Raw genomic sequence first — 14,656 nt, 5'->3', positions numbered from 1 at the left:
AATGCCTCTACGAACCGATTTTGTTTGGTGGGTGGCGTGGCATATGGCACTCCGAGGAATACCTCCACAGATCGCAGAAATCGAAAGCTATCCAAGGGGAGTATCAGGCCATGCAATCGTCCATATCGGGTCTGCACTATGCGATGCCCCAGCCGGGCATTCTTGTAGATGTCCGCTGTGGAGGACTCCACTGTGTGCAGACAGCCAATAAGTAGGCCCAGAAGTCGCAGGAGCCGCAGCAAAAGCAACAGCTGGCTTTCCCCCATTGTCCTGGCAGTGCTTTTGTTTTATTTTCGAGCCAATTAATTGATTGCTGTAATCCTCCCTCTACCCTATTTCGATGTGGCTCTGAATGGCAGGTTGTGCTTTCTGATCATTTACACTATCTATCGGTGTCCAGGGCTGCGATGAGGTCTCGAGCTACTAGCAGCACGGCTTTCATTTTGACCTGTAAATTAGGAGAGAGCGTGAGTTAAAGTAAGAGTTGTAGTTTTTTTTAAGCTTATGGGTTAACTAATAATATTTGTATTGTAATTCAACAAGGTAAGGGACGATCTATTGTAGATAGAAGGAACTATAAAAGAGGGCTGTGAGCACACAATACTCGTATGTCGAATGCCTCCTCTATTCATTGAACAATTTGCATGATTAGAAATATGTTTTGTTGGGAAAAAAGCAACTGAACAGAAATAAAATCTTAACAATGCACTTCAAAATACGAACAAATAATTACGAATATCTTTTATCAGCTGGAATAACATTTTGAATGAACCCAAATCAAAAATCCGTTGAAAGATCATACATTTATACTTCCAACCCATACGTTGAATACATTTCTGATATTTAGATGACGAGTAAAAATTATGTACACAAAGTCAGTTTTTTATTTATTTATTTTTATTTTTTTTACTAAGCATTTAAATTCGGAAGCAGTCCGTGCCACTTAATTTGCTGCTTGGGAAACACTTTAACAAACACTTCAGATACATTTTGTTTGTTTATTCCAATAACCTGCACTGTCGACTCGCGCAATAATACTCCGAAAAATGATCCTGAAATTGATATTCAAAAACAATTTCTGTTCCCATTTTAAGTACATGAAAAGTAGCCTACAAAAAATAGAAATTTTCTCATAAATTTGCCGCTTTTCAGACTCGCATACGGGGGGAACAACAAAAAAAAAGTTAAATTGCTGAGGAAAATTCTTTTTAGGGAAAAAACAGCGATGGAATGGGATATGGCCACAAGGTCGCAGCTCGAGCGGTTCTACTCATTTCAGTGTTTGCATTTGTGTCTGTAACTGCACTTGTGTATAATGCAGCTGTGTGGTGGTATGCGTGCCTGCCTCAAGGTTACTCTGGCAACTGTGTCAGTGTGCAATTTTCATCTGTATCTGCGGGTGCTTGCGGTTCTACTCTTCTTTTTTTTAAGCTTTTACATTGTACCTATTTTTATTTTTTTGCTTTTTTTTTTGCTTGGAATTACTCTGCTTATTTGTTTGTGTGTGCGTTTGTTGCACTGACAATTCAAGTACGCGCCACAGCGAGTGGCAGCAATGGCAGCAAAGTAGCTCATGCTCCTAAGGCTCTAAGGCTCTAAGGCTCTGAGCTCTGTGCTAAGCGGGTGAGTGGGATAATAATGAGGGAATGAACATCAAAGTAAGCTCAGTTACTTAATTCATACAGTACAGATTTCAACCTAGGATAGACACAAAACTAAGACACAAATACAACCAAAAAGAGGTACAGCTATGCGTGTGGTAGGCAGCTTTATCGATGTGCTTCGCCGGATCCGACTAAAACTAAACACGGCAAAGGCGCTTAACGATGCCACACTGAAGAACCGCAGCCCCAAAACGGAATTGCAGTGCCCCGAAACTCACATCATGGGAGAGACTGGAACTGTCACTCCACCACGTGAATGGCTGTGGACCAAACGCACCAAGATCGATGTGGAATTCGATAAGCTCTCCTCGTTGCCGGAACAGCAGCAGAATGCTCTCTTCTGGCAAAACCTCAAGCGAGTGCTGCTGATCTGCGGCGGACAGGAGAAGCCCGGGGAATTGGAGGATAAGTTCGTAATGGAGGCCAGCGGCAAGATAGTCGAAATAATGGAGGCCCATCGATTCGTTAAGGATGTCTTTGCAGCCATGGATGTGCCGTGGGATTCGGCCACGGACATGGCAGACTCTTTGATTGCCGCCGACTACATGGGCCACCGCAGCATGGGCATCCATCGGCTGCCTTCGATTGCTGCCGATTTGCTCAACTCCACGATAACGGCGAGTGCCATGCCGGAGATTATTAAGGAGAAGCCGTCCGTGGCTCTAGTGGATGGCTGCAATGCCCCCGGTCCGGTGGTGGGCAAATTCTGTATGGATCTGGCTCTGCGCAAGGCTCGCACGGTGGGCATTGGCTGGGTGGGCGCTCGGCATTCGAACTGCATTGGCATGGCCTCGTGGTATGCCTGGCGGGCCTTGGATCAGCGCATGATTGGTGTCTGCATGTCGAATGCGGCACCCACGCTGGTGCCCGCTGGCGGCATTGAGGCTGTCCTGGGCGAGAATCCCATCGCCTGTGCTGCCTCCGGGGCAAAGGAGCAATTCGTTGCGGACTTTGGCATGTCCGCTGTTTCGGTGGCGGATCTGGAGCTCTCCTACTGCAATGGCAATGCCAAGCAACTGCCGCCGCTGGCCGCATTGGACTCTGAGGGCAGAGAGACGACATTTACGGCCGAGGCACTGCGCTCCCAGCGACTGCGAGCCTTTCAGCCGGAGTACAAGGGATTTGGTTTGGCTGCCATGGTGGACATTATGTGTGGCGTCATGACCGGTGCCCGCTATGCCACACGACTGCAGCAGCGCGGTGTCTACAATGCGGACAATGCTCCCGCCAACTTGGGACAGGTGTTCATTGCCATCGATCCGATGCGTTTCTGTGCCTCGTTTGAGGATCGACTGATTGATTTCCATCGCCTGTTACGCTCAGCTACGCCCTGCCAGAAGGCTCTGCCACCCCTGGTGCCTGGCGACAAGGAATTTGCACACATGCAGGCAGTCGACGATCAGGGGGGTCTCTTCATGTCACCCTGCACCCTGGGTGTGCTCAAAGAATTGGCCGAGCAATTGATCATCGAACCGCTACAGATGAAGCCAGTGGAAAAACGCGCATAATTTTCTCCACACTTTAAAGATACTTTTGGGGCGAAAGTTTCAGCGTTTTGAAATGCATTTTCCCTTCACTAATTATGTAGCGTTAAAATATTCAAAAGTTCCACAAGAACGAACCCACGCAATAAAAAAATGAACAACATTTCTGCATAATTATTTGTGCTAATATATGGACTCCTCCTCCTCTGGTACACACTTTTTATTGTAGCACTGCGAGAGCCAACAGCTGTGCTAGCAACTAAAAATAGCAGCGAAAAAATAAAAGAAAAGTGCCAGCCATGGCCCTGCCAGGTGTAAGTGTGTGCGTGTCAGCAAAAGTATCTAAATCTAAATCGATATAAAAAGTAGGCAGCAGAAATAAAAGCGAAAGGCAGAGTGATAGAAGAATCATTGGCAGAATGATTAATTTGATTTGCTTTGGCAGGCCGTGGGGGCGTATGTGTAATAACGTGGAAACTTTTCTTATGACACACGCACACACACAGAGATAGAGAGCCCAAGGAGCCTTCGGATTCTGCGGTGTAGATAAATTATGGCCACATCTTATGATGTGCTGTGTCGTCAAGACGAAACACCTGTGTCCCATTGCGGTGGCACGTGACTGCGGCAGCCAGATGCCCGGGATTTGGCGTTTCTTCTGACATTCATAATCGCTTATTAGCTTTTGGCTACATTCCCAAAGTGAAAGTCTGAGATAAGCCAGGGATTTGATGAGTACACGGGCAAAAACAACAATAAACGTACGACTTTTGGCTACCTAAACTATACGCTTGGGTAATTTCTTTGAGTGTAGCTGCGACTTGTCGTATCGGATTTCATTCCATTCACTTTTTCGCTCATTTATCTTCATTGTACTTGATTTGTATTTGTGTTTGTGCAACAATTTGATGGATCTAAAGACAGTTCAGTGCTGAAATTCATTGATGATGCTAGCATATGCCTAGCGATGGTGAAATACCCCTTAATCTAGTCTTAGTTATCGAAAGTCAGGTGTTCAAAGAGCCAACCGATAGCGAAAATTGGCTTTTACAATTTATCCGATTTTGCCTTTATTTTAATGGAGAAATCATAGCTTTATCCATCAGATGCGCCCCAATGGGTTATTATTATTTCACTGCTGCTTTTGTTATTCCTTTTACCTTGTGGAAAAGTCACTGAATCTATGGCCTTTGGGGAGTCAGCTCCTGCGGGTCCTGCTGCTGGCTGTTTAATTTTATTTGTTTTGTAGCGCAGATCCTTTTGCTGTTCAGCTCGCGTATCCTTTGGCTTTTGTTTATTGTTGTTTCTGTTTCCTTTTCACACAGATACTGATACACTCACGCACACACACACATATACATTATGGATGTTGGGGGAAACCGTTTTGTTGCGCTCTTCTTTTGTTGAATTTTCACATATATTTTGGGGTAACAACAACTGATTTTCATTACGCTTTTCATTTTTATTTATAAGATGATTTGATTTGCACTTGTTCCGGGCTTTTCCGCTCCACTTTTGTTTGCTTTGTTTTCTTTGCGTTGAACTTTCAGCATTTTTTGGGTTTTTGGGGTTTCATTTATATTTAAAATAGCCACATGGCTGCGTTTGTTATTATTCTCATATGATTTGTTTGTGGTGCTGTCTACATGAATTTAACCTAGATTTTTCGTATCGTTTGAGGGGTGGCAGAGAGCGGTTGTTATTAATGTTTCAAAATTCATTCATTTCTTGTTTTTCCCCTTGCACAAATACGAACGCATCGATTTCTGATTTCTATTTGCATTTCAAGCATATTGCATTCCGGTGTTTTCCACCTGTGCGCCAAAAAAACTCTTAATGAAACCATAAAATTAAAAAATAGTACAAGAAAATAGAAACTGTGATTGGATTTTCTATGCACTGTTTGGCCTCGATTTTTGCTTTACTTTTTATTTCGGATTTTATGGCTTAAACAGGCGAAGTTTCTGCTTGTTCAATGTCGTTTTTCTTTATATTCTTTTTCGATGGGTAAACACGTGGGAGAGTGTAAATATTTAATTTATTTGATGAGAAACTCAATTGAATGTGAGCATATTGATGGGGTTTTCATTTAGTTAGAGCTATTAGTCATGCCATTAAAGGTGGATAAACGAAATCTGTTAAAACTGTGACAGAAATTTATGTGATATTGAAAGAGAGAACAGCTTTATTGCAATATAAAATAAAGGAACTGAAGAAATGTCAGATATCGGAGGTTAAAGAAAACTTAAAAAAAAGCATAAAATGTTAAGTAGGAAAATATTTTCCATTAAAAGACGCATGAAAATTACCCTGGAGACTCCTGAAGAGTAGTTAGGGAACTCTGTAAATTTAACTAGAATATAATGATGTTCATTCAAATTCCAATTCAAAGTCCAAATTCAATAATATGTAAATATCTTTAAGGTAACTTTACACCTTTGGAGATAATTGTAGAATTGAAAGCTTTTAAGAAAATTAAATTAGAATCGCCAAAAGCAAATATTTAATCCGATCTGACTGGACATTTCAATGTCCTGGTGCTTTCAAGTGGAATTGGAACTTTGTGTCGCCTGCTTTTAGGGGTTATGAGGGTTTAATTATTCCATCCACGGCGATTAAACTTACAAGAGTCTAATTGCATGCCAGGACATGCCATGCTAGGACACACCAGGACCCAACCCCCCCACAAACCTCCAAAAGCCATGCAATGGGGAGCGTCAATGACCGTTAAGTGGAGTGTGAGGGGAGGTACGACTCCTTCTATTTCGTTCCTTTTTTTAGGGGGAACTCTGCATGTATTTTTGGGCAACAAAATGAACGCATAAATACGTAAAAATAAATAAATAAAATTGGACAAGGCAAAAGACGGATAAAGTGAGGAAAAAAAGAGGAAAAAGGGAGGAAAATGTAAGAAAATAAAAAGGAGGAAGCAAAATGCCGCAAGGCAGCAGACAAAAGACGTTGGATGCTGCTGAACATTGACGGGAGGACACGAGGCGAGCGACGAGTAGGAGAGTGTGGATGATGACGCGGCCTTATAACGGATTCTTAAGTTATGGCACATACACAAATACACACACCCACACGCAGATACAGATAGATCGTATCTGTGTGTATTTTCTAGATAAAAACGAGGCAACTTATTGGCCTCCAAAACACTTTAGCAATTGCTCACATTTACTTCTTGTGTTGATTTCAGCTTCGATTGCCGCTCACACACACGCATACACGTAAGCGGATAATGGCACCCTCGCACACACACACACACACATACACAAAGACACACACACAAAGACACACACCGGATAGAGAACGGAAGAGAAACTGAAGCCAGAACTGTGGCCACGTGCACGGTGAAGTTTTTTTGTTCGTGTTTCGATGCGCCTGAACGCGTCGCTTGTGTCCTTAACGCCCGAATGTATTCCAACGACTGAAGATTGCCGTCGTTTTGCTGTCGAGGCTGTCGACGCTCATCGCTGTCGTACACGGACAGCCGACAATGTGGGTTAAGCTCCAAACCAAGAGCGAGCGCAACGCTGAGCGAGAGATAGAGAGAGAACGAATTTACTGCCTGGAAGTGGAACCTAAGCTCTGACGCTCTTTTGCTGTTTCGCTCTTTGAAATCTTCAATCAGCTGTTCCGCCTTTGGTTGTTCGTTTTTCTTGTTCTGCAACAAGCAAAAAAAAAGACATTAAGTCAATTTGGTGGCTCCACTTTTCGCTTTTTGCACGCCCCCGCACTCCACATTGTTCTCAGTAGATTTGTTGCTTTTTTCGTGCTTTGATTTTCGTTTTCTACGAATTTCGATGCCTTTGTTATTACGGATGGGAGGCAGGCAGTCAGGCAGTCACATGGCGGGGCGGGCAACAGCTCCACTCAGCTTTTATTGAGGCAGGTAATGGTCGTGTTGCACAGAGCGTCCAACGGGTTTCGCTTTGGCTGAAATATATGAGATGTTTATTGGATAAATTATACTTCACCTGTCCCTAGATTGATTCGAGTATTATTATGCGTTGAACCCTCTGTTATGTTGCTTTTTAAAGTTCTTAGAACTTGTCTTGCTACTTAAAAGTTACAAAGAAAAAAGTGTCTGCAAACAAGAAGAAAGAAAACATTGAAATATACTTTGTAGCGGGGTCCCTTCAACCCACACAAATCACACACATGTCGGCAGATATAGCTACAGCCACGGATACAATGCTAACAAGACAGAATCAGCCACAGCAGTGGAATCAGCAGCAGACAACAGACAACAGGAGTCCACAGCATCCAGCAGCTGCTTCTTTGTCATTGTCATATCCTATCCTGCCCCTTGAGCCAGCTTCCCGAGTGAAGCAACAATGACAACTTCAATGAATGGCGACAAATCAGTTGGCGGCTAAATGATGCTATGAGGCAAACGTGCGTGAGAATTGGCCGCCGTTTGAAAAATCTATAAAGAAGAAGGAGGATGGGTGGCAGAGCCGGAGTGCTGCCACAAGGAAAAACAATAATTGAAAGCCAAATAAAAAAGGAAGCAGAAAACACAAGTGGAAATAATTGCGTGGCATAAATCAAGCGGAGGGGGCGGCCACCCTACAACTTATGACAGTAATTTCATGATAAATGTCCGATAAATAAATGTGTAAATATAAGTCACAGCAGACACACTGAGGTTCGCAGGATGCACAGTGTAAGGATAATGAAGCAGCAGCTGCTGCGGCTCCTGTGACTGCTGCTGCGTTCCTGCTGAGACGTTGCTCTCACGCTGCGTATGCGTGATGTCTGTCTAATTGGATTAACGTGAGGGAGAGGTTAATGCACTGCATCTCGCTCTCTTGCTCTCTCTCTCTCTCTCTTTCTCCCCCTAGCTGGCATAAATATTCAAAAATAACAAAGAAACAATTTCCATATATATATTTTGCAAGCCACACACAAATCAAATTATTTTCTATTTAATTTTGGGATTTCTTGCTTCCCTTCCGTTGACAACAAACCAAAAGCCGTGAAGCTTAGTTCTCTCTCGGTTTTTGCTGATATGTTGAGCCATGCAGCCCCGCCATGGACATGTGCCATGATTATGTTCTATGCGGAACTCTCATTCCCGCTCTCTCCCTCTGTGTCCTTGCTACACATGTCCTGTGCGGATGGGAGGGCTGAGGTTTCTCTGTTAAATTTATTGGCTTATATAAGCAGAGCTTTTGGATTTTAATCGCGATTCTTTCCGCTTCGAATCCTTGACAGACATTCATTTTGCCGAAAAAAGATTAATTGTAAGAAATGTACAGACGCGCTCAAGGTTAAACAAATGTCGCATGGCATCAAAATATATTTAAGAGCGAAAGGAAACATTTAACATTAAGAAAACTGTCAGGGAAATTCGCTTTTATTATTTTCTCGCACAACTTCCAAAAATACATTTAAAATTCTGGCCACAAATCTCAGCCAAAGCAGACAGACGGCATTTTCGACAGCATGTCCAAGTAATTTATTTAACTCGAAAATTCCCTCAAAAAGAGCAGAAAACACAGACAGACAGACAGGCCAGGCCACGCTCTTGCGGCGTTAAACGGGTTTGTAACAAATTTAATTTTTAATTAATGCCATTAATAACAAACAGCAACAACTATACTCACCACTCACCACGGGGCTGGCAATAGAACTGTTTTAATGGTTTAAGAGAAAAGGGGTGGCAAAACTGGGTGGCGACATGCTGCGGCAACAACATTTTAAACGCGCAATTGAAGTTTGTCCGAAAATTGCCTCTGCCTTTGCCTATTGTCTGTCTGTCCGTCTGAAAGGATGCTCTGGTCTGTGGATGGTAAACGACCGCAAAGCAAAACTTTTTGGCAAATTTGCAACAAATTGGAAAATTTCTGGCGAAAAACCCTCAGACAATAGCCACTTAATGCGCGGCCGCGAGCCGATCTGCACTTTAATTGTTGATTATACAAATTGTTTGATGCCTCATGCCCCATGCTACATGCTCCATGGTCCATGCCCCATGGTGCGTTGCAGAACCATAAAATATTCAAGTTGAAGAGGCAGCCAGCCAGCCAGCCAGAGAGTGAGTAAGTGAGGATTGTGTGGAGGCGGGCATTGCCATCCGCATTGGCCACATAAAAGTGTAATTAAGTTCGCGTGTCGCACATTTAATTGTTTTTTAATGAATGAGGGAGCACAAAAATCAGTTTTCAGGAGCACAAAAATCAGTTTCCAGGAGCACAGCACAGCCAGCCCCGGAACAACAGCTGCATTTCATAGGCATCCGGAACAGAAACAGGACCCAAGTAGCATCAGCAGGACATCAGGATACCAGTGCACCAGTACATGGCACCCATTGCATTTTTCTGATTCTGTTTTTTTACTGTTCGTCGTGCGAACAATTGTCCAGAAAATGTAATTAATTAATTTCCCTTTTTGTTTTTTTTTGTTTGTTGGAAACTACACATAAAAAATAAGAGACATTTAAAAATACGAGTGCCATGCCATGAATCCATGGAACAGTTCTTGTTCAGATTTCAGTTTTAAATTAATTTGATTGCCATTAAAACATTAACGATTCATGGAACAAAAGGAAATTGCTACTGAGAGCATAAGAAATTCAGCGAAAGTAAAGAGAAAAGCTGTTGAAAATATAAAAAAAGCAAAGAACTAAATGGAAAATCTATGTAAAGATGTTCAGCCAATGAACAGGGGCATTTAATTCAATTCGAAAATAGATTTTGCTCGCAAAATATAATTCATATTTTGTCCGTTGATGTAACAACAGTTTTGAATTTATGTTACACCACCCCCAACCCCCCCATAAATATAATACTTTATAGGGCTCAAAACTATTAAAAATTCGATCATAAATCAATAAGAATGTGAGAGCAAATGCGATTTATGTTGCCGCCTACACTCTCTAAATGTGTGTGGAATTTTCACAAAATATTTTATATATGCAAATGGGTAAGTCGAGGGGCAAGACGATTGCTGAAATATCACTGAAAGAAAGAAAAAGAACAGAAAACGGGGAAATGGGAAATGGCAGTCGTCGAATGCCGCTCCTTGTGCTGTGCTCCCGCTCTTATTGGCGCCACTTTGCTCCTTTTACGGTTGCATGAATTTTTGAGCAGCTTCACTTCCGGTTATAGTAGCCGGAAATTGCAACAGAAATACTTGCCACACACACACCACACATGTACATCATCGAAGGCAGTCGCATATGTATGACATTTGTATGCAAATGTTCTCTCAGTCGATGATTCTTTTGCATACACACGTGCTTGTGTGTGTGTGTGTGTTTGTGTCTGATGGTGCGTATGCGTGATGTGGTCTCGTTCTGCTTTTTATTTCACTCAACATTCACGTGCATCCGGAAGGAAGCTGCATAGCTAACCTCCTGCGCCCTTGAGGCCATTGATGGCCTGTCTCCTGCCTGCCTGCCTCGTATTTATGAGTCGCATAAAAATGGCAAATTTTGTGGCAGTCATTGAGTTATTTCCAGGTGCCTCTTCTGTCTCTTCGGGGAAGAATTCACGAAGAGAAGAACATTTCCAAGCGACAGACGGATTTGCATATTTTATATTGCAAGGATTTTGTAGAATTTCAAACTGAAATGCCTCAGAATTTTCCAAGAATTTACATTTTGTCTCTCCTTTTTTTTTCTCTTCACGAGTGGGGAAGCCTTGTGCTCCTCCCTGCCTCCACACCTGCTGCAGCATAGTTATTGAAATATTTCTACAGATTTTAGATCATTTTTCCTATGCGAGGCTAGCAAATATTTTCTTTTAGGATTATCCAGCTATAATCACAAGCTCTTTTCTTAAGGCAATATTTCCGTATCCGGATCATCATCATCAGCTTGCCATAAAAGGAAAAGAGTCTGCCACAAGAGTGTGACAAAAGTTTTTCGACCAAAAAAGGGACTCTAATTAAACTTTGGCCTTTTGATGGGCGACGCTCTGGCCGTCAAGTTAACCGCGATTAACACACAATCAGCTTAAACGTTCGACCCTTTGCAAAGAGTGCAAGAGAGAGAGAGAGAGAGAGAGAGAGACGGAGAGAGTGTCTTGCCGCATAGGCTCCTCCTCTGGAGCTGAATATTCGCGGCGGTCTTTATGCTCAAAAGAAATTGACATAATTTTAAAATATAAGAACGCGGCAAAAAAGAAGACGGCACCAGAGCCGGCTACAGCGACAGCAGCGGGCTAATAAGCGTCCTTCGCCTGCCACCAGGGACAACGACAACGGAGGACGACGACGAAAAATGGCAACAAAAGTAATTGAGAATGAGCCACGCAGTGGTAGAAGTGGCTGGGAAGTGAGGAGAAGGCTGAAATGGTCGGAAAAAGAGGCAAAGCCGACAGAAGAGGAAAGGGGGGAGGAGTGGCAGAAAATCGAGGAGTATCAGAAGTGTCACTGGGTGGAGAAAACACCATCGATGGATGGCAGCACAGAGCTGGCATCGTCAGCATAAAAGTTTTATTAAATGATTAAGTTAAAGCATCGGCCAAAGACCCCCAGAAAGTAGGCAACGAAATTTGTCAAATTTCTGAGCCTCCGCCCGCTCATCTGCTGTGTCCCTCCCAATTCTCAGCGGCTGCTTCTCCTCCCCACACTCAACTACCCAGCCTCCCCCCTGCTCAACTGCTGAGCCTGTGGACTTTTGAATTTTTGATAGTCATGCCTTTTGTGTCTGATTTCAGTCCGTACATATGCCCCCTCCATGCTCCACCCCACATCCACACCGGATTCCCCCAGCTTATTAAATATAACACTATACTTTGCCTTCGCGCCGGCGACATTCATGAATTATTCAGTGCGTGGTCCTTCTGCTTCTGCCCACAGCCTCACTCCCCTCCTCACTTTTTTGTCTTTCATACACTTGCACAGCGGGTACTAGAATTTTTGTATTGCAGGTTCTGCAAAGGAGCTTTGAGTGTAGGGAGAAATTAGCCAATTATTGGGGAACTATTTCTAATGGAAATATGCAGAAAAATCTGTTACTTCATGCAGATAATTCTTAGGAGTTTATGGAACTTCTTGAACTGCATGAGAAGGAACTGCCATGGTATCTGTGGAATGATCCTTCGGTGGAAAGTGTATCTAATGCCTCGCTGCTTTGATGCCATAATTTCTGCCCTTTTTTCCGTTCTTGTTCGTGTTGCTGTTAATTTTGCGTACTGAGCAAAGCAGAGAAATGTAAAAAAACACAAAATACAAAAAATTGCACTGTAATTTATTTTAATAGGCTTTTTGCTTAAAAAGAAAGCGCGAAGCTTTCCGGTTTGTTTTCCGCGTGTTTTTGTTTGCACTCATAATCTTTGCATTACCTCATACCTGTCTGTCGCTCTGTCCTACTCTCGCCCTGCTTCTCTGCCTTTAAAATGCATTAAAAAAATGTTATGAATGCCTTCTACATATATGTATGTGTGCATAAACATACACATACCACGAACCTTTCTTTTCCGTACGTATTATTTGCATTGTCTTTTGGCTTCTGCCGCCTGTGGGTATTCGTGTGACAAATGTTTAATTACCTTGAAAGCTTTTGAGTCCTTTATTTATGCCCTAAAATGTAACTTTTATCATTAAATGAGTTTCGTATTTTCTCTCAAGGGTCTTAAAGGCAAATTATGCGCTCCATTTGAGCGGCAGACAAATTTACTTTTTTTAATTGTAAGCTATTGATTATTGGGTAGAAAATTGTGCGAAATTAATAAAGGAAATAATCTTTTGGGCTTCATGGGTACTTTATTTGGGAGCAAGTAATTAATTAAAATGGGAACATAATTGGAACTGATTTTTGTTGATTTAGAGGCAGGCATTTAGGGAACTTGGTTTGTTTTTCTGGTGTAATTTTGGCTGAAAATTTGTTTCAGTTTCCAATAGCTCTTCTGGTTACGGTTACTTCTGTAAAATTCAAATCGTTTTGATTTAGCTTCCCATTTTGCCAGGGTACTTCCGCTGCGCATAAATTCCATGCGTGCATTTTCCCCAAATAGAAAAGTATTTTTGAATGCAGTGTGAGAGTTGTTTGCTGTTTGTCTGTTGCCTGCATGTGAGTGGTAGTGGGGTGGCCTGTGTTTTCTGTTATTTTATGGAGCCTACAGCTTTGTCTACACTCTCCATAAGGGGTGTGTGTGTGTGTGTGGAGCCCACAGCTTTGTCTGCACTGTACTATATACTCGTATGGGGGAAAACGCAATGCGATTGCCAGACATTTTGGACTATCCATAAATTTGTAAGGGGGGGGGTAGGGTGTGGCATAAAACACGCCCAGCAAATTAGGGACACAGCAGAACCACGCAGAACGACGCAAAAGCGATGACTGAGCGAAAATAATTCGACAAAAAAATTTCTAAAGCAGAGTCTAAACAATAAACCTAAACAATAATTTCCGTTTGCGCGTTGAAACTTCCGTTTCCTGTCAGGGGCGTTCGTTTGCCCATAAAAAGCTAACCAGCTAACAGCCAACTGGCAGTGGGAGTGGCAAGTGGCACACAACAGCCACAAGGCTACTTAAGACAAAGACCAAATACTCACACACACAAACACACATGTGTGTGGTGTGGGAGGTTGTGTGTGCGAGTGTAGTTTTTTCTTGACACTCAAACAAAAGCCAAAGGACCTAAGACAAAGGCAGGGTAAGGCAAAGGCAAAGGCAAAGGGAAAGGGAACTGTGTGGCAGAGTCGAGTGAAACTTGCAGCAGATTGCATTTTCGGGTGGATCAAGGGGTTGCTGCTACACTTTGGCGATGGTTTGGCGATAATTTATCGTATTTATCTGGCGGCGTTTGCTGCTCATAATTTATGCAAAGGCTTTTGTGAGCAGGAGAACTGCTCCTGCCCCTTTCCTGCCGCTCCTAATTGTGTTCAGAAGGCAAACCGGAAACGGAAATAGGTTCAAGTTGTGTGTGTGTGTTTGTGTGTTTGTGTGTGTCGCGGCCACTGCGACGCTGATGCGGCGGGCCTCTAATCTTGGCAAACGCTACAGCAGGAAGTGGCAAGGGAAAACGCAACCAAACAGGAGGCAAACAGGAGGGGAATCAACCCCAAAGCAGGAGGCAGTGCAGGAAGCTGTGAAGTTGTCCGCAGTTGCGTTTCCGCCGTCGTCTTTTGGTCACAATCTTGCCAAAGTCTTTGCTGCGACGGCGACGGCGACGGCGACGACGACTACCATTTCTGCTATTGGCAACTTTGTTAAATGAATCCTCCAGGGAGATGTGAGCCTGGCAACCTCTGAAGTTGACACCCTTTTACACCCAGAAAGTCATTTTGATTGCCACTCGAATGGCATTTGCCTCTCATTTGCTTCTGACTTTAAACCAAATTAAATGCAGCAATGCAATGCAAAAAGAGTAAAAAATGCAACTGAAATGTCGATGTCACTTCGATTTGCGTTACCCGAAGAAAACGTAGAGAACGGACGAACGAACGCCACTCGAATCAAAGTGGCGTCCTGGAGTACGAGAAAACCCAATGAACCGCAGGGCGCCAGGAGTTTTCCGGAATTGTCGAACGCTTTAATTTGATTGGGTG

At 43.1% G+C, this 14,656-nt stretch overlaps 2 protein-coding genes across 2 annotated transcripts in view; one reads left to right on the top strand and one right to left on the bottom strand.

Annotated features, from left to right (window-relative positions):
- The window catches only part of LOC117586265 (neuroligin 4-like), a 36,056-nt gene extending 31,368 nt beyond the window's left edge, over positions 1–4,688 (bottom strand). The window contains exons 1-2 of the mRNA XM_034276208.1: positions 4,309–4,688; positions 16–448 (exon numbers count right to left, since the gene is read on the bottom strand). Of these exons, the coding sequence (XP_034132099.1) occupies positions 16–266 (251 nt within the window). The 5' untranslated portion in view covers positions 267–448; positions 4,309–4,688. The remainder of the gene's footprint in view (positions 1–15; positions 449–4,308) is intronic.
- Positions 1,700–3,311, top strand: LOC117586266 (ureidoglycolate dehydrogenase (NAD(+))). The gene has a single exon (XM_034276209.1). The coding sequence runs from the start codon at positions 1,751–1,753 to the stop codon at positions 3,170–3,172; it is 1,422 nt and encodes a 473-aa protein (XP_034132100.1). The 5' UTR covers positions 1,700–1,750; the 3' UTR covers positions 3,173–3,311.
- Positions 4,689–14,656: the final 9,968 nt, after the last annotated feature.

This window comes from Drosophila guanche, unplaced genomic scaffold, assembly GCF_900245975.1.
Source record: "Drosophila guanche unplaced genomic scaffold, DGUA_6, whole genome shotgun sequence".
Lineage (NCBI taxonomy): Eukaryota > Metazoa > Arthropoda > Insecta > Diptera > Drosophilidae > Drosophila > Drosophila guanche.
The sequence above is the reverse complement of the archived record's forward strand: the minus strand, read 5'-3'. Positions and strand labels throughout refer to the sequence as shown.

Excerpts from the sequence above, each read along its gene's own strand:
- LOC117586266 (XM_034276209.1), top strand. The coding sequence starts at position 1,751 with ATGCGTGTGGTAGGCAGCTTTATCGATGTGCTTCGCCGGATCCGACTA.